Raw genomic sequence first — 25,081 nt, 5'->3', positions numbered from 1 at the left:
CGCACCCGTCCACCAACCTCCCCTTTTCGCATGGTTTTACACTTGTAATATCTTGGTCAATTTACACCGGTTATGGGTCATCTTGTCAGCACCTACTCCAACCACGCTGAAAGGGCACCATCATCGAACTGGTACAGTGAGATTTATCCGGCTTACACCTTTATAGGTTCTAGTGGTGAGATAATATAAGAATGCTACCAGTTTTACGGTTGTTTAGAACAGTTTGTATGATACTGGTACAAAGCATTTACATTTGGATAATATTTTCTAATGCTAAAATATATCAAAATATTAATTACCTTGAAATTGGATTTAAACCTTCGCAAATTTGCTTTAATTTATGTGAATAAAATTTTTCAATATTTTTATTTTATTTACACATGCAGTACACTAAGGGACAGAAATTTCTAATATCCAATGACTTTATTTGAGGTATAAATTGTTATCTTAAAGCAGGACTTTTGTCTCGAGTTATCTTTTTAATAACTTTTTGATTTGCAATTTATTCTCAAAACTCTCACTCGTTCGCACTCGTTTCGTATTTTCCTTTTTGGAAGGGAAAAGTTTTGTTTGTTTGTGTTGTCTAATCTGTTCGGTAAAGATTGCATAATTATTGCAACAAATCAAATCGTTTATTTTGCTTCCGATGGTCGATTTCTGATAGGAAGCTCGAATGTGTACAAAGCAATTTCGTCCGAACTCGTTTGGTGAATGGTTGAATCGAGTTTTTTCTTCTCTACCATAGAATGAAGTATTGTGTGGGAAATGTAGCCAATTCTCTTTAGCTTGCATTTTATTTAAAAATTTGAATTTGATCGTTTCATATCAATAATGATGCTGAAATGAATATGTGGCAATATAAAGTAAAGAGTAAAAAAACTCATCATTATATATCTCCCAGAACTGCAATTTTACTTTTTTGGGGTTTACAAAACGGTTAATAAATTTTAAGTTTAAAAAAAAGCCAAAACTCTACAACAGTGGTGTACAAAAAAAAATCAATATATACAAATCGAACGAGTACAATGCTTGGTGACGTTTGAGTGACGTGTGTCTTCCAGTTTGATGGGTTTTGTGTAACGAAACCATGGCACACAAGCACGATTCAAATAAGGTATTTTGCCTTAAATGTAGTTTATGTTACATTTGTATAAAATTTGTTAAAAAAACATTAATATCATCAACAAAAACGCTCAACGCTCTCTTTATGGGGAAAATGGTCAGCTTTACACTGATCGGCACGCTATCTGATATGATTGACAGATTGGCTCGTAGTAGGCACACAACGCGAATATATTTCTGCCAAATTTGACATCTGTCAAGGTGTATTCAGTACCGCTGCGGTTCGTGTTGAGGCACAAAGAACACCAAACATGATCATTCTTTTGAAATTGTCTGTACATAATTCAAATTAAATCTGATTCATTGTTAGCATTTCGTTCAATGCTTTAATTACACTGTGGAGGAGGTTTTTGTACCAAATCCTACACTAAACTGTATATTTTACCTATTTTGAACAATTCAATTGTAATGGATTAGGTTTCACCAGCGTTGTCGACCAATAATGTTCATCAGCTGTAGTTAGGGATTTTTCGTCTTTTTTTGTTCAGGGATCAACTACATCCTCACACATCTTGCACAAATAGGTTGTGTTACAGCAATCATTCGACCAGAAAGTGGTTTTGTTCGGGGTGAAAAAAAAATAGCTGAGCGCGTTAGAATTAAGTTTCCGGACAATTTCGTTAGTGCAAATCGAACGAAACCGATACCCCGCTTGTGAGGGATACAAGGGCCACAAAGCCAGCTGGTGCGAGAAATTGTAATCGTATATCGGTTGAAGAGCAAAACGCATTTTTTTTTGTTTTATTTTCTAGTTTTGTCTCGGATGTATGAATATAAAAATTTGAATAAGGATTGATTAGAATTAGATGCTATATTAAGGTTAAATGGCAAGCATACGATGATATAACTGAAAGTTTGAAATTTAAACAGACAGTTTATAACGTGGTCCTTAGTGAGTCCTCGACGAGTAACATGAGAATATCTATTGAAATTAGTTAATTAGTTTCGTTCAGTTCCCGCATTTGCTGCTCAGTTTTGGATGCATCCATTTTTATGGAAAAGATGATGTTACGTACCAGCATTGCGTGTTTAGAGCATCACGTGCTTCTCTAGTTTATGTCTAGGACCCGTGGAATTGTGAGAATTATTTTCAAACCATCAGAGTTTGTAGTTGGACATGTTAAGGACGCTGTTAAACAAGCTCTTAAGCACCAGAATAAGAATTGAAATTTACTGCGGGTTGATTATGAACTATGAAACCACAAAACACACAATACTAAACAAAATATATTCAATTAAACACACGCACTGCATATTTAAAAGTAACATTTTTTTTACATATAAACCTTGTTTCAACTTTATATTTCTATTCTTAATACACTCCTCAAACACACACATGCAAAGCGAAGGAAAAAACTTGTTCTATTGTTAGCGTCCTCCATTCATTCGGGTATGGAGTCTCCAGGTCCAGGGCATAGGAAAGAAGCATATAGTTCTGGTACGCATTTAGTCTTTCAATTCCCAGGTTCTTCGGTTACGCCATTCGGTTTTTCTTCGTACGATCGTCACGATGGAAAAGACAAAACCCCGAAACGCACCGTATCTCCCTTTTTTCGGGATATTAATGGCAATGGTGGCTTCTGTTTCTTCCTCTCAATAGTGCAATCCTCTTAAGACACTCTTCGAAAAGGTAACTCTGCAAAACTGCGTACATGGGAATATGTGTTGGAAATGGCTGAGGTTAAGGTGGCGAAATGATTATAGGTTTTGGTACGGAACACTTACGCATCCTATTTACCGGGTCCCATGGTAAATGATTCTTTTTTTTCTTCCAACAGCTGCATTATGATGAATGTGACCGACGTAGTTTTTTTTCGCCCTTCATTCTGTCCCTATGGAAGGAAAACTACTGTTGAATGAGGCAGCAAAACCTTGAAGAATTGATTTATATAAAGGAATATTTGATGCTTAATGAAACAGTTGATTTTGTTAACAGCACATTCAAACAAATCCTAGAAGTTCGACATATAGTAATTATTTTATGAAAAGTTTTATCTTACCGGAACCATATATAAAAAGGAAGATATACACACAAAACCCCAAAAAAGTAATATATTGGATGGTTAATATACAAATTAATGTTTTAAGAACCTTTCTTTGGAGCGTTGTGAAAAAAGTGATTGAATTAAACAGTTTAGTAATTAGTAACCATTTTTAAGAAATTGGTAGAAGTTTGAAAACGTTTTTTGATTGAAAATTTGTCACTTATTTGCTGAAAAAGCGAAGGGAAGTAACTTCTATCAAATTGTGTTGGAAAAAATGGAAACAATTTAGTTTCAAATCACCTGCATTTTAATGGTCATTAGTCGCCGCAAAGAGTAGTAACTAAAGAGTGAAATGACACTTTCAAGAGCTATTTAACTCAAGATTACAGTCACTCTTTCGTAAGTCAGTCAAAGATCATGATTCTTCCATGATTGAAATGACAAGTTATTTAACGTACTCGTTATCTAAATCTCGGTTAGAAAGTTACATCGCAAATGAATTAACATTCATTCTCACTCACTTCACACTCACAGGATCCTTAATGAAGTCCTTAAGGAAAACTAAGATTCTAATATGGCTGATATCATTGTGAAACGCCCAATGCCAGCTTGTCCATAGATGAAAGTATCTTGAAGTGTTAAATACATCCACATTAAAGATATCTTACGCCACTTCCACAAAAAAAAACACGCCTGGCTGGATTGTTTCTAGGTCCAAAAACACAACAAATGTAAAAATATTAGAGAGAAACCTTATGCAATTGGTCTACATTTTTGTACACAAAAACTTTAAGAAATGAACAAAAATAATGTTATATGAATTCTTTAAGGCCAGTTTCAGATAAATTTCAGCATGTCCGTACAGTTCGTTCGCTCGTCCGAAACATTTCAACATATTGAAAAGAAAAACATCTTCTCACCATCGCAGCAAGCCTTGGTAACCGGATACGGTGATGCTCTACGTCACTACTACCACCATGCTAAGACGATGCTTTACAGCACACTCAGTACCAAGTCAGCAATCCTTGAGGCGCAAATCGACGCAAAAGCAGAAGCGTAAGAAGTGAAGTGCATTTACTTTTCTTACCCTTCATTACATGTGCTCGCTTTCATGTGGCCCTTCTCCCGTTTCTCGTCCAGCCTGAAGTTGTTTGGCCAACATCCAGGTCCCCTGATGTTTGAGTTTCCCAGACTAGACGTTTGCCGGTTGGCAAGGCGAGCAAGGTTGTGGGCAGGGGTGGAAAATTTTCGTGGAAATCTACGTCCATGGACACGGCTGCTGGCTGATCGTTCGTACGGGTTATAGGTCATGGGTAGCGCCGGTGAAGTGTTGCAATTTTCAGCACCTAGCTGATGTTCGTGGAAAATTCACCTTCTCTCTTTTTTTTTTTTGCTTCTCCGACGCATCCCCCAGGTTGATGACAGTAAAGCAGTGACTACTAGATCGTACCACTACTTACTTTGTTTATCAAGCTCAATTATTACTTTGTAGCAACTTAACTAACGGTTTTACTTTTATAAAGTAGCACGAAACGGATCTGATACATTAGGTAGTTTCATAACATTTATGTCGAAAATTGGAAGATATTTTCTTCCGACGGGAAATTTAGACTATTTTAGATCTTTAAGCTATGAAGTAATTATTTTGAGATTACAATTTTTTCTTAAATTTCATACATATATATCTGTTTAAACTCAAAAGACATATGCTTTTTAAAGTATTTTATATGCTTTGTACAAGTATTTATGTGAATGTGAACACTTTACATGCAGTTGAGTTGTTTGATCAAAAACAACTTGAACCAACAATAAACTCAGTGTTTCAAGCACAAACCAAACCATTCAAAATCAATAAAACAAAAGTATTCACACCATTTTTGTTAAGCTGTGACAAACATAAACAGGACATCTTCTCGTTTTTGTGCGAAATAAATTTCGCCGGACTTCTTGCATCGAATCTACATCTCCGGTATCGAATGAAAACTGGTCCGTCCAACACTCGGTTCGGCTCTCTGGCCTGCTAGTGGCACCGCACTGCTGAACGATTACACGATTTTACAGCACCTTGTCGGGCAGCGAACTAGAGTTGTCTCGTTTACTCTTGGAGCGGGTAGACAAGGAAAGGGAATACATTTCTCCCCCGTTTTGCAGGGCATTCGAAAGGGCGTGTCTCAGGGGATGAACAATCTCATCCCCTAGATGCGTGCTCTTATCGAGCGTTGTTCCTCACACGCTCTTCGTTCGCTCGACTGGCCTGACATGTTTCGGCTCCCTATTTTCCCCTGAATCGACGTAGCAAAAGGATAATTTCGATGGTTCGATGGTGAATATCAGGGAAAGAACCATGATGATGGCACCAAGTGAAGGTAGAAGGTCGTCGATATTTACGTCCACTTAGCTATTCCCCCCGTTTGGGTGGTGTGGAATGGAAGGGGGGAGGCAACGGATGCTGGGAAATTTCAGTGAAAATTTCCACTCGTAAAAGCTTGCCTTTGTTTCACGCTTGAGAAGGCGTGAAAATTTACACGAAGCCCCAAGACAAACGAAGCGAACTGAAGCTTTTGAAGGTGGTCTTTTTACAAAGTTAGGTTGTTATTATGTTTATCTTTCTTTGCGAAAAGAGTATTAAATACTACGAGGATAGTAATTTAAAAAATTCCATTCTTTCAGAGTTTAGCTGAAGAAGTGACCTTGTTGAAATTTCATGTTTAAAAAAGTTAAAAACGCGTACAAAACAAAACCCATTATTAAAGGTTAATAGTGCTATCACTTTGAATTAAATTAAACATGAAGATGAAACTTTGCTACAAAATAGTTGGTAAGAAAAAAAGGGAACATTTTCACACCAAGAAGCTTATCGATTATTCCTCCCAGTAGCGTGTCAGTAGCTTGCGTCAAACTTATAGCGCGCATCTTCAATGTAATTTTAAAATCAACACCTCACCTCTCGGCTGCGGACGATTCGGAAAAGGGTGCGAGCCGCTTGTTTCCAAACAAATTTTAACACTCTCGTGCTCTTGGTACGGAAATGATCTGGTGGTGAAGAAAGCATGAAAAAAACCAGGATGAAACGGACATTTCTCATTAACTGGGCGCCTCCATCACGCGCACTATTTTGGGGGGGTTATTTTCCTTGCAGAGAAAACACACCACAAACGCACACATACACACGCGCGAGTAAGCACTCACACCAGTAGACGAGGAGTGAGAAAATGAATGTGTAACTGCTGTGGGGATGGGGTAATTTTTTGTTTTTCCCTATTTTCCACGATGTATCACAGTGTGTGGAAGTGAATAGAAAATGTGCGAGCGAGAGAACGATAGCAAAGGTGAAACGTTAAAATTGTGAGCTGCGAGTGAGTGTGCGCGCTAATATCAGCACCAGGGCCACTGGTTTGCACCACGCACATACACACACACGCAAACTCATCTCAAAAACTCACCCCAAACACACCACCCTAATCAACCCCACAAGCAAAACACTGAAAGAGGAGAGGGAAACTATATTTACTCGTTTCCCACCCGTTGGTTGTGCTCTCTTTCCCTTTCCCGTGCTTTCCTGCTTCTCTCTCACTCTTTCTCACTCTCACTCTCACGCTCGCTGGCTCTTTTTCTCGCTTGCAACGATTCACCCTTCGCACAGAGTATGGTGAGTCGCGCGTCACCTTCAGGGCTCGAAAACCAACACCAGAAAAGTGCGCGCCTTCGATTCACACTCCTCGTTGTTGCGCCATGTTGCGCTTCCCGGCATTTGCGAATACGGTGGATGATTTTGTGGGCGAGGGGCGAATGGGGATGGGGTGGGAAAGAGGCGTTTGGGTGGTTTTTGTGGAGTGATAACACGAAGAAGTATAGGCGGGCGGGGTGAAAGAAAGGGAGATGGGGGAGGAGATGGGGAATGATGATGAAGGCATGGAAGGAGGCACGGAGTGCAGAGTGGGAAGGAGAGGGGTGTGTGTGTGTGCATGGGGGCAGTTTGGAAGTTGGAAGGCGTCTGGTAGCGACGCGTTTTGCGACAAAACGGCGACGATGACGAGCTGCGGCCGAGACTGAGCGAATCAGTGAGAAAAACTCGTTCACCGAGCGCGGACAACGACGGCCTCTGAACAAGCATAACCACGGTTCCGACACACGGTGTGGGAGCAAACACGGTGACGACGGTCGGCGAAAAATCACGTCCGTTCGACCACCGTTCGACACGATTAGCAAAACGTCCCAAGCCCGAGGACTTGTTGGTACGGACTGCTCTGCGGTCACCAAACATCCGTGTGTATGTGTGTGCGTGTGTGTATGTGTGCATGTGCGTATTTTAATTTGCGCTTGCAAAACGGCTACAAAAGTTTGTTCCTTGTTTCGTGTTTGTGGTTTTAAGTTTTGTGCTAATTTGCAACGATTTTTTTCTTGTGCAATTAGCATTCGAAGTAAATTTTATGTTTTTCTGTGTGCAAATTGTGTGACAATGTTGGAAGGTTTTGTGTGAATGCTTAAGCAAAAACCATAAAGAAAATTATCGAGAAAAAAACAACACTTTTTAAAAGTGAAAAGTGCCATCATCGTACGATTACTGTAGTGTAAACATTTAAATACAGCTCTACTGTGGTATATAACGTGTACGGTACACATCCAATGAAATACAAATCATTAGCAAAGTGAATAAGAAAAAGGTTAACAAACAAAATATTTGTGTTCTGATCGGCTTTCAAACCAACACGGTGAACTAAATGTTGGTCTAATGATTGAAAGTGACCATCAAAACATCGAATCTATTTTGATGGGAAAAGTCTCATATATGAATCGAGTAACACTTTTTACCAATTGTGTGGAATTGTTCAAATAACGTAAGTGACTAAGTATTTAAAAATTGCATTTATCAAATATTGTTTAACATTAGAAATTTCAAAATAAAATAAAGATAAATTGAAAAAACATGATAAAAGCCATTTCAAACTTTTTTTTGCTAAGGTTTTAGTCAGTTTTAGCCGGAAAAAGAAGGAATAAATAGATTTACTTTAAATGGCTAAATCAGTTTGCATCTAAAACCTCTATAGCAGGAAAATACTTTGAATCTGCTAATATGTTATGAGGGTTTAGTGAAGAAAGATATGATTTGATGGAAAAATATTTCATGAATGAAAAAATCATGATCTCAAATTTATGTAGTTTAGAGAAACTACTTATGCAAGTATTTGAATTGATTGTAAAATATCAGCTTCCAATCCTAAAGAAGCAAGAAGCAAGTATTATTCGTTTAGGAAAAATAAAGTTGTAAAGTAACTCGTCAAGATTTTATTCGACAGACGGTTAAGATTTACTTAAAAAAAGGATTTTTAAGTGTTAAAACGAAGTTATACAAACTTTTTCCAAACTTTCTTAAAAGATAATATTGTTTTTGTTTGTCAAAAATTTGAAAATCGAGGTTCTTTTTTGTTCTACTTACTTTTTAAAAGTGACATCACTTCATCAAAAAAATGAATTCGAGACAAAAATATATATGAAAGACAAATTAATAAATTCTTTATTTTGGTCTCATTAGTTAAAAAAAAACAATTATAAGAAACCAGTGCGCTGTGTACGTGTGAGTGTTTTTTAATCCAAAGAATGAAATACTAAAAAAAACATCATAAAAAGTAAAAAATGTCCTTATTAATATTAGATTCAATGAAGCTCAAATAAGAAGATGTTACTTAGTTATAGTCGCTAGAGGATAACATTGCTGGAGTAATTTGGGTTTTTTTTGAAGAAAAATATGGACCAAAATGAAAATATGTCACAATACAATTTTTAATGTAAAAATTGTTCCAAAATGTTTTAAAAATCTATGGTAAATATTCCATATATTTGCCGTCGGTAGTGCACTAGTATTTCCATGAAAGTGAAGTTTAATTAGTAAGCTAAGGATAATAGTAAACAGATAAAAATTGGACTATTTTACTAAAAAAAATACAAAACAAAAAAATAATTCCTCACATATCTATAAATGGATTTATATTTCCGTTTCTACTCGCTCACCGCGGAAGCAAGCGAATTTACGTACATGTCAATTAATGGTAACACTAGAAACAATTAATCTTCACAGTAATTGAAAAGAAGCAAGCTCAAGTGCCCAGTGTTGGACGTATTTATCTACCAACATTGGAAAATTGTTAACTTTCGTTTTGCCACTCGTCGGCACAATCGAAGCCATTATTTTTCCCTCACCTACCTAGGTGTGAGGGTGGTTCAGACACTTAACGTTCGCCTTCTATTTACATAAAAACTTATCGCCTCTAGGTTTAGTATAAGCATTCTCGAAAAAAAAATAGCAATCTATTCGTTTACTTTCGGCACCAGCATCATAAAATTCGCAAATGAATTGTGAAGAGAACGTGCATCCAAAAAAAAGAAAAGAAAAAATAAATAACCATTATCGTGTTAAATTGTACAGAGAGCTTCAAAAAGAACAAAACTGCACACAACCACTCGCGTGCATGTACATATAAAACATCAAAAGCAATAGAAACACTGCTGGTGTGCGTTGGTGAGCTTAAAAGGATTCAAACTCAGTATGGTGGTGAGATAAAAATGGTGGACGAATAACAACAACAACAAGAGCAAAAAAAAACACACAACGAAACAAACAACATAACACTACCGAGTGTGTCAAAAGCAGCAAGTTTGGTGTAAGGCGAAAAATAAATAACTGCCACCAAGAGACACACCACACCACAATCAACACTCACACATACGGTTAACACACATGCATGCATGCATGAAAGATAAAAAAACCCCGTTGAATGTATGTGTTAAAGTTTTTTTTGTGGTATTCTGGATAGTCACTTTTCCGAAAAGTCCCAATGTTTGCTTTCTTCCTCTTATATACACATCGCACGCGCATCGAGGCACACACACACACACACATAGGCACACGCGTTTAGTGTTGCTTCTTTTGTGGCGTTTTGTTAGTAGGCTGAGAATAGTTTTTCCCACCTCGTTCTCTATTGCCATCCCGCTCGTGCGCACTCGTTTGTTAGGGGGAGTTGAAAGATTGTTGTCTGAAATGGGATTGAAAGGGCAGGCAGAAAGGAAGATGTGTGAAATGATGAGACGCGCTAGAAGTAAATATGTTTGGCCTGCTAAGATCATCTTCCTGTTTGCTCACTGTGTCGGCGACAGTATTCGCGAGCAGTGGTGTGAGCAGTGCAGTGAGTTTGTTTGGTTGTGTTGGTGTGAAACAAGCGTGTGTGTGAGGGGAAAAACGAGGTTCACATTTTCACACCAGCTTTGTCTCGCTGTCACACGCGCTAGAGCAAGCGAGATGAAGGGAGACATTTTGCCAGCTCGCTCGTGAGTGAGCGAGAGAGATGAGAATGAGTGGTTTTGGAGTAAGTGATGTGTGCGGCGGCGGGGCGAAGAAGTGTTAGTGTCACCTAAAGCTTAACGCGCTCCGAGTGTGGTGGTTGTTTTCCTCTTCTGCGTCTTCTTCTGCGAGGGTTGTGTTTGCTAGGGGGTGGGTGGTAGAATCTTATAGGGCGAAGGAAAAGTGTTCAATTAGTTGGAGAATTAAAAGAGAGTGAGAGAAAGAGAGTACGAGAGAGAGAGAGTGAGACAGTACGATGGAGTGTGAGTATAAGTGAAGATGTGAAGAAGACTCCAATTGGGGGATGGTTTACATACCAGCTTGAATTGGGGTTTGTGGGGAAAAAATATTGTCACCAAGAAGTTTTGTTCACATTTGACGCACAAACACACACACGCGCTAGTGTATGATTGTATATAGACTAATGGTAAGAAATAGAGACGTTCGACAAATCTGAGCTGAGCTTTGGATGAACGTTTTCCTTTAACGCCTTCAGCACCTTCACACATAACCTTACCAAAAAAAAAGAAATAGGTGTCGTGGTTGGTTTCTGAAAGGATGGTGGAAATACTTACACCTTCGCATTATCCTACTCACTCTGGTAAGATGACAAAAAAGGCAAAACCTCATCTAATGTTAACTGATGTCACACGTAATGTGAAAGTGGTCTCTTTCTGGCCGCGAACGATTAACCCCCCAAACCGAGTACATACAGAAAGAAAACTTCTCCATTACTTAAAGAAACGAAAAACAGCATTTAATATTGCATAGGATTAAGGACATTGTTTACTTGGTAAAGTTAAAGATATTCCACGCAAGTCGTTTCATTACTAGCACTTTTAGCACCTCTGGTGCTTTATTTATTTTAAAGCACGCTGTTGAACTTTCTTCACTTTTTTGCTTCACTTGCAAAAGTGCTGAGAAGAAAGAACGAGAGAAGCGTGAAGCGTTAACAAAAGAAACGCAAGGGAAATGTGCAACCCCTCACACAAAGGAATCGCGTCACCGTTTGTGAAGAAAACGGCAAACCAATCCGGTGACGATTATAACACCACTGAGAGGGAGTGGCCACCGGTCGAAAGAGAGTGAGCGCCAAAAATAAGGGTGGAAAAGCAAGAGAGAGCGAGCGAGATGGTTATACAAAAAACGCCATTTAAAAGGGGCTTCTTGCGTTCTTCTTGTCTGAAAGTTGTTTCTTTTCGCTTCGTTTGGGTAAGAAAAACAGAAATACCGAAAGACGAAGTGGCACGAGGGTGCGGCTTTCAACACGAAAGGTGTCTAAACCGGCACCATCGCGCACGCACACGCATACACAAAACACAGGCTACTAGCGCGTGAATCGGTACACCAACACAACCGTACAAAGGGCGAAAGGGTAGTTTTTCTGTTGGAAAAACGAACCAAAAAACCCCTGGTGGAGAAGTTCACTAACGCACACACACAAACAAACACCGGTAGACCGGTTTGGACGTGTTGTTTTTCCCACCTTCTTCTCGTGTACATACCGTGCGACGCACACACACACACACACACGCTCGGTTCATTTTAATGGGGGTGTCAACGTGTGTGCGTTTGCGAGTGCACGCCAGCGAGCGCGCGCGCGTGTGTGTGTGTGCGCGCGCGAAAGAAGAAGAAACCACGCGGTGGTGGCTGTTCATTCACCAGCGTAGCATTCACTCATTCTAGAGTCGACCGGCGTGAGGTTCGTATCGGAGGCGTGCGTGTTGCGTGATTGCGTGGCGCGTGAGTGTGTATTGTGGACATCCCCCTCTCCCTTTCTTCCACACCCTTATTCGCCACCATTTCCACCCCCCCCTTCCTCCCCCCCCACCCCTCATACTGATGCGTGCGTGCGTGTGTTTTGCACCGGGTGTGTGTGTGCATTGTTGTATTGTGCAATTACATTTTCCATCTCTTTTCTATACCTGTTTTATCATAAACCGTTCGCACTATTTCGCTCCTTATCCATGCGGGAATCCTTTTTGTTTTTCTATTTTGGTTTTGTTTCTGGTGATCCTGTTAGTTTTCTTGTGCTTTTGCTAGTAATTACTTTGCACACCTGGATTTTGTGTAATTTGTGTAACACTGCTGGCTTACTTTTGTTTTTTTGTTTTTTGTTTTGCATTCCATTCGTGTGTTTATATCTACAATAATTGTGTACGAATAGTTTGTGTTTGTGCTGTGTGTGATTTATGTTATAAAGCAATAGAAAATTTTGTTGAAACATTCCTATTCTTGCTGGTGAATGAACGAAATGAGCTGCAAATGATAATTATAATAAATTGTGTCCTAAGAATAGGAATTGTGCTAAAAAGGCATTGACTTCTGATGCAGATGTGACTCAGGGCAGTAAATATCATAATTGTGATAGAAAATTGATCTAAAATAATGAAACTGTAAGGTAGAAGTCCCCCTAATGGGAAAACATTTTCTTTGGTAAACTTTGATAACTTAAAACATAGAATAAATGCATTAAAATGAAAGCATGAGATAACTGGTCCTATTTTTTGACAAATAGTTTCAATTATTTTCAATTATATTTGGCGTGAAATATAGTTTGATATAGTTAAACGATATTAAACTTTAATCAACAAATTGAAGAGCGAACCAAAATCTAACTAATAGTAAATTAAATTTTCCTTTCTCTTCCAAACATGATCCGAAACAGTGGTCTAACGTTCTAACTAGCGTGTACCAATAATATCCTAAAAGCGCGTCCCGTGATTCAACAAATTAACATCTGAACGTGAAAATTAGTTGCGAGGCCAGTATCAGCGCAACCCATATGACTAGTGTTTGGTGAAAAGTGAAATAAAAAATCACTCGAATGCAAAACGAAATGGTGCGCATAATGTAGATCAGCTGACGAATGTTGATGTGCCCGGTGGTGATAGGAAAATAGCAGAAAAGAAAAGAAAAAGTGATAAAATGGATCGAAAGATTTTTTGAAACGATGTGATGTGGTTTGTTGTGGTGTGGTTTGCAAAAAAAAGGTGAATTGGTGAATTGTACCACGATCGTGCCCGTGTGCAGTGTGAATTGAATTGGTTGCGTTTTTCGGGACCTTAGGAATCGGGGTCCGGGAAAGAAAAGTAGCTTTGAAAAAAACAACAACAAACCGCCCCCGGGTGAAGCTAGTGCGCCGAAGGTCCGTACACGGCTCATACCTCCCGACCAGGTCAGTGTGCGGGAGACGGCTGGCGTAACCAGTGAACCGCCCGTTCCCAATCCTGGTGATGTTGTAATGAGATACGACGGCCAAGAACTGCTCCAATCTGACGACTTCAGTAGGCCGGCGAAGGGAATGGCCTATCATCCATTCCTGCAGCTACCGCGACCGACTGACTTCAGCGTCTCGTCGCTGTTGACCGCGGGTTCGCCGCCGTCAGCGCAAGCCCAGCAGCAAAACTCGCCGGCGGCGGCCGCCGCAGCCGCGGCCGCCATCAACATGGCGGCCACGGCAGCCAGCCAAGCGCCACCCGGTGCCGGCGGTCCGCCCTCCTACTTCCCGGCGGCCGCCCTCGCCGCCCTGTCCGGTGGGCCCGGTGCCGGTGGTCCACCGCCCTCCCATCTGTATCCGGGCGCACTGCTACCGAAGCTGCCGCCGCACCACCCGCACGCCCACCATCCGCTCGGGACGGCGTACACGACCGCGGAGGATGTGGTGCTGGCGGCGGTCGCCGCCCATCAACATCATCCGGCGATGCGGCCACTGCGCGCAATGCAACCGGAGGACGACGGTGTGGTGGATGATCCGAAGGTGACACTCGAAGGGAAGGAGCTGTGGGAGAAGTTCCACAAGCTCGGCACTGAGATGGTCATCACCAAAAGCGGCAGGTAAGTTTATATGAAGGAGGAGGATGAGGAGGAGGAGGTAGTGAGGGAAAGGGAGAGGAATAGAAGGGGGGCCATAAAGGGAGAGAAGGGGCTTTAAAAAACTCGATTAGTGAGGAAATTTAATTGTGGACATCAAGCAGAGCCAGTTCCCCACAAAAACCGAACCGATTGTGCGATTTACCGACGGCATTTTGAATCATGCGGGAACGACAAAAGATGTGCGCGGTACAAAAAGGTTCGTCGCTTTGGACGGATTGAATGTATTGCGTGTTCGATTTCGCTTTTTCTTTGCATAATTTGTGAAATTGTATAAAACATTTGCAAAATAACGCGCCCATAAACTTATTGGATATTTTAAAAAAATTATAACAAACACTCATAATTTGACTGTTTTGTGATGTTTTTTTGAGCATTTTATGAGTAATTTCTCAAAAATATAAAGCGAAAAAAATTTAAACGTTTTAATTTTAAATTTAGTACATTATTTAGTACATCGGATTCAATTTTGTCTTATAGATATTAATTGAACCGGCTTTCACAATAACCTCGTCTAATATTTGCATTTGAAAAAGGGAAAAAAACTTAATAAAATAATGCATTTGATAAAAAGTGCTTCACCAACAAGTGGCTTTCAACCGACATTCCCATTCAATTGCGTCCTTTTTGTTGGTGACAATTGTTGTGCCAAAAAATCATTCATTTCGAACGACAGAGGGATGGAATTTTGCATACAATTCTCAACCTCAGCTATTTCACAAGACACTGGAAGAAAAACGAGAGCCTTGCTTGTTGCCAATGCGATTACAATCTCCCGGTGAATCCATTTCGTGACTTCCATACCCGATCTCAAAAAGAAGAAGCAATAAGAGTGTAGAACATTTTTTGTGTACTAAAACAATACCGTTCAAGTGCTACTAATTCGCTAATTATGTTTGCACACCTTGAATAGCAACACAAATGGTTAGGTTATACCGGCTAGGTTCCTTAGTTACTTATATTTCCCCTTAGTCTTTGCAGGATAATTAAATGGTGATAGTACCAGCCAACGCTCACCAAACCGGCAACTGAAACAGTGCCGAGAGTTGTGGTTGATTGTGAAATTGTTTACAGCAAAAATTGTGAACGGCTGCACAAAATCCCAAGGTGCCAAGTGTTATAGAATTGAAAATAAAATCAGCGCAATTCCGGTGAGGTGAATGATGATAGGGCAATGTAACGTCATTGTAGCGATGTGCTAAAGAGAAAAAGGTGCAACTGCAGCAAAATGCACTTGAGGGAGGAGATGATTTTTATTTTCTGTACGTCTTCGGCTGTTTGTTTGATTTGTTTGCCATTACGACGCTTCTCGGTCTTGTGATCGTTGCAGGTGTTGAATGAGATTTGAGATGATTTCGATGATGATTGCTTGTTTTTGTTTACATGTTTCGATGATTTTGCAAATGAAAGCGAGGTGAAACCAGTGCACGATGTGCTAGAGGTGGTGGTTCATTTGAATCAATGTTTTGCCATTGAATTTAATATTTTGAGGCAAGCAAACAAATCTGAAAAAATCAAACTATTTTGTTGTTTTGTTGTACTGTTTTGTACATGAAAAATAGATTTTATTTGTATATAAATTGATTAAATTAAGTGATAGAGGATTCTGTTAAACTTTAGCTTAAATGTGGCGGAAATGATTTAAAATCGCTCTGAAGTATTTTACAATCAATAATTTTCCTTTGGAAACAACTGCCAAAGGTTCAATTCTTGATCCTTCGCGAGGATTCAAAATCAAAAAATGAAACTTAAAAAAAAGGAAAAACTAAAAGTACAAAAATGCTTTGAAGAGAATTATGTTTAAATATAAATTCAGATCAATTTATTTAATCGATACCTTTATTGGGAAGCAATATAATTTTATGATTCAATGAGTTTTAAATTCGTACAAACTCGTGTTAACCTTTGCTTAGCTGTGGGAGTTTGAAAGCATTTTTTAATTGATTTTTAATTGATAGCCGATCTGTCACCTTGCGCGAGGAAGTTCTACGGAATTTATTTTGTTAATGCAAGTTTCGCGTGAAACGGATCTAACACTAGCAATTGCATTAGAAATGGCACGCATCAAATATTAAACGTACATTGTCATTTTATTTGAAGGAAAAAGTAATTAAAACACCCATCAAATTGTAGTTTTTTTTTCTTCTTTACGCTATTTGGCAGCAATGTATATATTTTTAATGTTACCTTTACGCACGTGAAAAAAGTGATAAAATATTAAATCATACCATTTATTGTGCAGCTGTATTCATGTGTGAATGCACAACTAAAATCTATAAGTGTGCAAAAAGCCGTATGTCAGTGCCGGATTGTGCAACCTAGTGGACTGAGTGGTATGTGTGTGTGTGATGGTATGGGATTGCATTTCACGCCCACTGTCCTACGGCCCCCAATTGCAACTGCAGCGAGGCAGGTATTGCTTTTGCTCAATTTGATTTCGGGGTTTGTTAAATTTCCCATTTTGCCACAATTTGTATCCTTTTTTCCGCGCCAGACACATACACACTGTTTGATTGTGAAGCTTTTATTTTTAGTTTTTTAAACTTCTTTTATGGATTTTTTTAAAATGTGTTTTAAATGAAAAAAAAAACAACAACTCACTGAATCCGGCTGAATGTATTGGTGAATTTTTCATATATTTCAACACCCAGCTTTTTTTCCCTGTTCCAAGGTAAAAGGGTGTGATAGGGATTTGTGTTTTCAAAATGATAGTGTATGTTTTTTGTTGTTGTTAAAATTAAATAATTTCAACACATGCACAAACCCATACCCACACAAAAGGGAGCAAAATGAATGTAAAACGCTTGCATTGATGCATCACACCGAAAGTGTTGTTATATTAGCGAACACACTGGAAGCCTGCAAACCAGTGAAGTTTATGTACATAAAAACATTAAAAAAACATTTAAAAAAAACCTTCACTCCTAGAGTGCATCTGACGTTAATTTCGCTCATGTGTGTGTGTGTGTTGTGTGCCTGTTGTGTTTCGATAAAAATGTTGAGCATTTATTTTATTTTCTGTCTGAATCGGTGGAGAAAAAAAACAAATCTTCCCAAGTGTGATACAAGCCGGTGGAAAGCGATAAATAAAAACACACTTGGAACACTTTTTCCCTGCGCGCTGATTTTCATTTTTATACTTAATATTATCATTTTTTGCTTTCATAAAGCTTTTATTTTGCTCCTACCTTTGGTTTGCTCTTTGCGAAAGGTGTTGGTTTTTCGTGATTAATTTCATTTCCCTTTGTTGCTGCCGTAATTAAAAAAAAGCCTTCGCCAACGGTTTTGTTTTTCCGTTTTGCCGATTGATTTTTCCACCTTGCTTTATTGTGCGAAGGATGCGCAATTTTCAATCGATCGTCCGCGGGTGTTGATGATAGTATGGATTATCTTTTAGCTGCCTTTACGGCCGGTACCCGATTTCCGTGCGATAAATGTGTTTTGTTGACACGCACGCCGGTAGATCCGTTTTTTTATTTGTGTGTTTCGAGTAATTATTAACGAAAGTGTTATTTTGCGAAAGTGTTCGCAAAAGTTCGGTGCTGCTGATAAGCAGAGCTTAATATAAATCTGTTTCGTAAAGCTCAATCTTAATTCATTCGATTCAATTGATCAATGAGGATTGAAATGCATGAATTAAACAGTGAATGGAGCTACCGTTTTACTAAAAGAATTAAAAAGTACTTGTTCAAATTTCTTTAAAGGAAGATTTATGTTTAACACATTTGAGAAATACGATGTTTAAACTGCTTTATCGCATTGGAAAATTTCAAATCCATATACTGAAAAAAAATCTACAAAATTGTGGAAAATTTTGAGATAATATTTGAATATTGAACGTTAATCATTTGATCATTAATTGAACACCAATATAACCCATTTCTTTATTAACATATATTTTTTTAATTTTATCTACCTGACAAAACCCCAATGGGTACAGATTACCCGGTAAGAAAGACCTTTAAAATGTCAATTTTTGAAGGTTTGTTTAAATGATTATTTATTTTTAAAAAAGTGAGTTCGTATGAATACTTGCAAGTGAAAATACCTTCTATTCAATATATGGAACAGGTTTGCTTTTAAAAATCGCGTAAAATCTGAACCATAAGCTTCTAAAAGTTAATCTCTCCTTGTACAAAACGTATTATATCATTTAACTCTTTTCCAACCCCAAAGAACATAATTAGAATGATTCGGAAAAATCAAATAGCGCAGGTGTTTGGATGATAATTTTATCTCTCGTCATTTGCTAACGCGCTAAACTTTGTGCCCAATCATCTTGTCCTCGTTGGAAAAATAGGGAAGAAAAATAAAGCAAATGATGATGATAGATTGTGGTAACGAAATAAAACAGAAAAATAAACAACAGCTAATCATGCCGCATCGTAACGAAAAACCATAGGCATTGAAACGAATTCACACTCATTAGAAAGTGACCATAAACAGTCGAAATGTGCAGTTTTTCCACGGCCTTTTTTTGTTGGTCAAACAAAACTTCAATGTTTGTGCCGCTCTTTGTTATGCACTTGATTCGAAGCTAATTTTGTATTTTGTTTTATTGCCTGGTGACATTTTTCGGTGGAATAGATGAAACAATAAAAAGCTATGCTTATCGTGCCAATCTGTTTTCGGTTGGTTGTTTTTGTTTTGGGAAAATTTAACAAAGTGGAGCAATGAGCGTTATGAGTTGAACACATAAACGTTCCAAAAACACCGCTTCAAAAGCAGTCGAAATTAAACGCGTTTAGGCCGGTGCTTTCAAGTGTCTCAATATTGTGTTGTTTTGTTTCATTTGCAACACGGAAACGGCTTCATCCCAATTACGAGCGAACTAGTACGACCAAACAACCATCCAAACCTAATTACAAGCAATTTATGTAGCGTTAGCACCCATTTTCACTCCAGCACGGTGGCAAATCGGTGGCGTGTGTTTGGGAAATAATTCACCTGCAGCACCCAATTTTTTGGCCATCACTTTCACACGCTGCTAAGGATCGTTCCGGTGTTGGGCCTATTTCGTGGTGCCTCCTTATTTTGGCACCTTTGGCACCCGTCATATCGCTATGAGTGGCACATCGGGTTTTTGGTTTTGGTTGGTGTTTTATTTCACCACTTTTGCGCCGAAAACCAATTGGCACAAACACAAGATGCAACAAGCGAACACGATGTGAAGTGTGTCTAATTAGACGACAAAGCACGTTTGCTAATTGCTTTTGATGCAGCGAATGGTTTAAAATAGACAAATCCGGTACAATCCGACAGTAGATTTTTGTTGGAACATGAACTACAAAAGAAAACAAAAAACTGGTTTAAAAATGACTAAGTACAAAGATAACAATAGTAAAAAGAAAATAGTAATGAAAACGATACATCGAAAGCAAATTAATAAAATGTAAAACTAAATGAACAACGAGACAAGCAATGTAGGTAAATGAAGCAAAACATAAAGAAACAAAATGAAATGAAAAAATAAAGGAAACATTATTGAAAATAACTAAAATAAATGTAGCAGGAAACCAGAAAAGAATACTAATGGAAAATATCATAAATAAATATAACTACTACTTCATAAGAGGAACAAAAACAGGCTAATATAAAAATTGAAAATAGAAAAGAGGGGGAATAAATGTAAAACATGGTAAAACATTTGATAAAACTTACCAAGAAAAATATAACCGAGTAAATTAAAAAAGTAAATAAATAAAAGAGAGAAAAACAAGTTAAAATTTGCCAAAAGAAAAAAGGCTTTAGCGGCAATGTGACAAAGCATTTAAATCACATTATTACCCATTCTAGCCACATGACACATTTAATACCATTTACGCCATCACTTAATTTGCCATCTTACCCGGCAAGCAGCAGCTAGTTTCGCTTGGTGATGCTGAACAGACAAAAGCTGCTAACGAATGTGCTTACATCAGCGTAAGCAGTGCAAAGCGTGTAACGCGAAGGTGTAAAAACCGTCAGCAATGGTGAAGTATTTACCGCGATTATAATTTGTGCGCACTTTCAATTTTCCACTTCGATCGCACTTTTATCTTTTCATCTTTTCAGTTTTTCCCAGCCAACGCCAATTTCCCAAAAGTGGGAAAACGTGCGGGAGGGCATGCAACGGTGTGGTTCCTAGCGATGTCTTGTACCGACTGGTATTGCAACCGTTGGATGCACTTTCAAGTGTCAAGGGAGTTTTTGCATGTGTGTGTGTAAGGGAGAGAAAAAATGAAGAGGAAAACCACAAAGCCTAAGTTTCCCCGAGCGGAGTTTACCGTCCTTCCAGTCAGTCAAGTCAATACATGCACGTTACTTGTGGCAATCGGGCGGGAAAATCAACTTCAGCCTCATTTGCTGCAATATCCTGCGGGGGGAAGTGTGCATGTTGAAAGCAAAAAAAAAAGGGAAACTCCACCATGAGGCAGAATTGTGTATGTGGTGAGAGTACGGTATTGCACACGCGTAAGTTTGCGCCCAGTGCATGTGGGTTTGAAAATTGATTATAAATTCATAAAATAATTTGTTGATCCTATCGATCAACTGAGCAAGTAGAGCCTGGATAGAGAGACACCTTTTGGAAGTGTTTTAGCGGAAGGAAGGGGATCGTTGGGCTTTTCCTCTTAACACACCACATCACCTCCTACTTTATACATATACATCCACACACATTGAAGTATAAAATCCACCCAGGTGCTTGAGGTTGAGGTAATGGAGCAAAAGTGCGAACCAGAGCGAAAGTGTTATTGATTTAGGCTGAATCTGGAACGGTTTTTGTGCCAGCAGCGGTGGCCTTCAAAATGAGTTGTGTGTGTGAGTGTAGGCATTACCAGTGTTCAGCTGCTCAACAGTGAATTAGAGATGCACAGTAGCACTGTACCCACAATACTGGTTTACCGGATTAGCTCCAGGGTGGCCGGAAATCGGTTGGGCCAAGTATGCGGTGCTTTTGTACTACATCCGGAAGCTTTTCCACACGCTCACCGGTGTAGAAGTGTGTCGGCAAGGTTACACGAACACAGCGCGATAGAAAAGTAAAGCGAGAAAGAGAGAGAGAGAGCGAGAGAGAGAGAGAGAAAGGTAGATGGAAAAAAGACGAAAAATTTTATGTTTGAATTATCGCTCCCTCAGGGCAGGATCATTCAATTTATCCTGTTCCACGCTTCAAACTCCTTGTCCCGATTCAAGGATCTAAAGCCTCTTTGCTGAGCATAGGACAGAACAGGACAGAGTGGTAACGTAACGCAAGCAATAAAAAAAAAGATGCAAATTGAAAAGCCCCATACAAAAGACTGCATTCTCATTGAGGGCTTTTCGTGAAAACCATTTTCCGTACATTTTTCACACATACCGAGGGCGTATGCGTACTTCTGCCCCAATCAACTTGTTTGCTCCCTTTCTTGCTAGTCTACAACCCACAAACAGCTCCTGGAGGAAGATGCACAATTTTATGTGAATTCCCGTAGAGACGCGACAAAAACCGCGATCAGACACGTACCTTACGGTTCCGCTGAAGTAGGTCTGGTAACTCCATCGGGAAAAGCGATGGAGAAAAGGATATGCCCATCATCATCTGTACTTTTCCAGCTGTTACCTACATGGAACTATGGTTGGTGAAGAGTGTCTTGGGGAGTGACAGAGCAGTTGAGGAAGGTTCTACATTCGTTCATTTATGCTTCTCAGGAAGTTCTAGCTTCCTTCCGCGCGTGTGTGTGTGTGTCAGTGGATTACTACCAAATGAAGAAGAAATCTTTCCATTGTGCTGCAAGTGTGAATCCTTTTTTTTTGTATAACACTATACTTGATTGCTTGAGTTTGTGATAGTAAGATGGAATTATTACACACGTTTGGTTTTTCATATTTACTTGAAAAAAAATAAATTATTAGGAATATCTTTTTTTTTTTAATGAAAAGATTTTTCAAAGTATGAATGAAAAGTGCACAATTTCATACATTTATGAAACTTTTTTTTTCTCCATTGTTTGGAATTGTTCTGTATTCCCTCAACCAACCCAATTACAGGCAGCAACTCGGTTGCAGTGATGAGCCTTTTAATGTTGTGTTGAGAGCATTCCTCTCAACCTTTCCACGACGGTTAGAGTGCATTTACACGATGCACTGTTGCAGCTCGCGCTTTTCTGGAACGATTCACAAAAGATTATTTTTTAAATTGAGTTAACTATTAACATTTGTATATGAGTATTTGCTCCCTTTTTATAAAATAAATTGTAATGTCAGAGAGGATTTTTAGAAATATTAAAATATTTATTTCGAACTAAATTATGACCAACCTCTTCCCAATGTACTACAATTGTCAAAATAGTAGCACGAGCTACAAAAAGCGCCTCAAATCGCATCGTCTAGACTCTAGACTATTCCCTAAAAATTGCATTTTCTTAATCTTTTTTCGTTGTTGCCTTTTCTCTCACTTTACTACTCACACTTTGACGAGTCCATCCGCATGGCAAAGAAACGTGCAAGTGTGGTGAGGTGTTAAAATTTCTTGTCCATAAACCGTTTTTAACACCCTCGCATAATGAGTAGCACTCATACCCGCTCTTCCGGCTTCCTGCAGCGGCTACCCTTCCCCACCAGCTCCAGTCTGCCGTGTTGCACTTTAGGCTCGAGCCACGCAAAAAAAAAACACCATTGGAGGAAGGAAAGCGATGATGCGATAGCTGGTGGTACCCTGTCCACGTACACACGGGTACGATTTTATGCTGCTTGCACGTGGAAATTCGCATGGACACTTTTCCACCCGGCCGCGTACCACCCCCCCCCCCCCCCCCCCTCCCATTCAACGCGCTGAGCCGGGGGGAGGTGCAATGCAACGGGGTGTGTAAGTGCACCAGTATGCACCTAGAAGTGGAAGGTTGTTTTGTTGTTGTTTTATTTGTTTCCTTCTTCTTGTCTGTGTCGATTGCTGCTTATTTGTGTGTTTTTTTTCTTCTCCTTAGTTCTCTCTGCTGAGTCAAGTACAACGCTACACGTGATGTGGGGTTTTTGTATGTGTGCGGTGCAAGTGCATGGTATGTGTGCTGCTGCTGCTGCTGTGGCGTGGTTAAAATTCTGACGTTTCGCGGCTCAATTGCTCTCCCCGGCGCTGATGCTTTAGATATGGAAATTGAACATATCGCGCGGGGGGTAACATGTTGGTAACCGTTGTACCTTAAAACTCGCATTTTACCCATGAACCGGTGCGAGTAGGGTTGGTTGGTAGAATGTGAATGAAATGCAGTTTTTTTTTAAACGGCAAAATGTCACGAAACTAACCACATGCAAGCGAAACAAATGCGGTCGACTATTAACGGGTAACCTACTGATGCTACTCTGAAAGTTGAGACCGATTTTTTGTCAAAAGTTCCTTGGTTTATTGGAAAAAAAGATAATTAAAACAAATATTCCTACTATCCGAAAAAAAGATATTGGGTCTAGAAAAAAGTATGTAGCGTTTAACAAAAGCTGAAGTCACCGGTTCCGGTACGAGCAAGGATGTCAGATCTGATGTCACGAAGTTCCAATAAAGCGCTTATTTTGCGAGAAGCGATATATTGTGCTTTTCATACATATCAAGGAAAGTGAGGCCTATCGTTCAGCATCTTCAATCAACAATAAACCGAAACATTTAGACATGTAATCTCAACATCTGCATTTGGTGGGAACAGAATGGTATCATATATTACGAGCTCAGTGAGCCAATGCTCTTGTCAAAAACTATTTAGAGAATGTGTGATGATGTATTGCTATTTTTTAAAATAACAGTTCCTATAAACAGTTAATAACAGTTCCAATAAAGTTTTCCTGGAAAAAAATGAGGAAAAACTTACTTGTCCACCTAATCACGTTTAACTAAAACTATTTTTTTTCGTTGAAATGATGTCGAGCACTGACCAGATGGTACAGTGTGTCAAACGTGATAAACCGCGTCTAGTGTCACGCCACTGTTACCGAAGGCCGACCGGCAAAAACATCGATGCTTAGGCATTGAGTGAGGATTTTCGGGCGTTAATTGCAAATCGCATGCAAACGTCCACACGGACGCGAGGGCCACGGACACCCAAAACTCCCGTTCCCTAATCCTTCCCGGGGAAGCCTGAAGCTTGTTGCATACAAGCAGGAAAAAGGGTAACTTGAAAACAACAAACACACACACACACACACACACGCACACAGAGGGTGGGAAAAGAAAACTAAAGAAAAACGAGCAGAATGTGCGGTTAACACATCGCATCCCGGCGCACAACCTGCTTCACCTTGCAAACCACGAGCAAACACGCTCTGTCTGTAAGTCGGCACCAGCATTTGCGTATCGGATGTCACCCGGGAACAGAACAGGGAAGAACCCGTAGGAAAGTGTGTATTGCGTGGAAGAAAAGTGTGTCCGTCTCTGTGTGTGTCTGTGTGCATGTGAGCAGAATTTTTTTTCCGTTGGTGTTTTCCACATTTCATATGCCCAACCTGCCCTGGTGTTAGATTGGGACGGTGTTTTAGAAATGGATTTTTTTTTGTCAAATGGAGAAGCGAAAAACAAGGGAAACAGCCGCCCTCCCCCCCGAGCATGCCCTTGCAAATGTGTGCAACGGAACGGCGTTGCAATTAGATCGCATGCACGTTAGACAATGCAGAATATGCACGTCCAACGTCAGTCACGGTGGGGAGTTTTTTTTCCTTGCACATGCACCACATCATGCAGAGTTTGAAAAGCTGTCATCTCGGGCGTAAGCTTGTAAATTTGCAATTCCGATCGGTACCGACACATCGGGTGACAACGGAACTG

The 25,081-nt window shown here is 39.5% G+C and overlaps 1 protein-coding gene and 1 long non-coding RNA gene across 4 annotated transcripts in view; one reads left to right on the top strand and one right to left on the bottom strand.

The window, feature by feature from the left end:
• Window positions 1-2,004: 2,004 nt before the first annotated feature.
• LOC125768193 (uncharacterized) lies at window positions 2,005-5,253 on the bottom strand. Its single transcript, XR_007418855.1, has 3 exons — window positions 4,195-5,253; window positions 2,848-2,954; window positions 2,005-2,766 (listed from the first exon to the last, which is right to left on the bottom strand). It is a non-coding gene; the product is annotated as an uncharacterized LOC125768193 (long non-coding RNA).
• A 1,833-nt stretch (window positions 5,254-7,086) lies between these two features.
• LOC125768166 (optomotor-blind protein) overlaps window positions 7,087-25,081 on the top strand; it is a 132,829-nt gene continuing 114,834 nt past the window's right edge. For 2 of the 3 annotated variants that reach the window (XM_049435490.1, XM_049435489.1), the window contains exons 1-2: window positions 7,087-7,945; window positions 13,112-14,280. In XM_049435490.1, coding sequence (XP_049291447.1) covers window positions 13,688-14,280 — 593 coding nt within the window. In that variant the 5' untranslated portion in view covers window positions 7,087-7,945; window positions 13,112-13,687. The remainder of the gene's footprint in view (window positions 7,946-13,111; window positions 14,281-25,081) is intronic. The other variant, XM_049435491.1, reaches the window with a different exon arrangement.

The sequence above is a fragment of the Anopheles funestus genome, chromosome 3RL (assembly GCF_943734845.2).
Source record: "Anopheles funestus chromosome 3RL, idAnoFuneDA-416_04, whole genome shotgun sequence".
In the NCBI taxonomy this organism is placed as follows: Eukaryota; Metazoa; Arthropoda; class Insecta; order Diptera; family Culicidae; genus Anopheles; species Anopheles funestus.
This window is presented reverse-complemented; position numbering and strand designations above follow the sequence as displayed.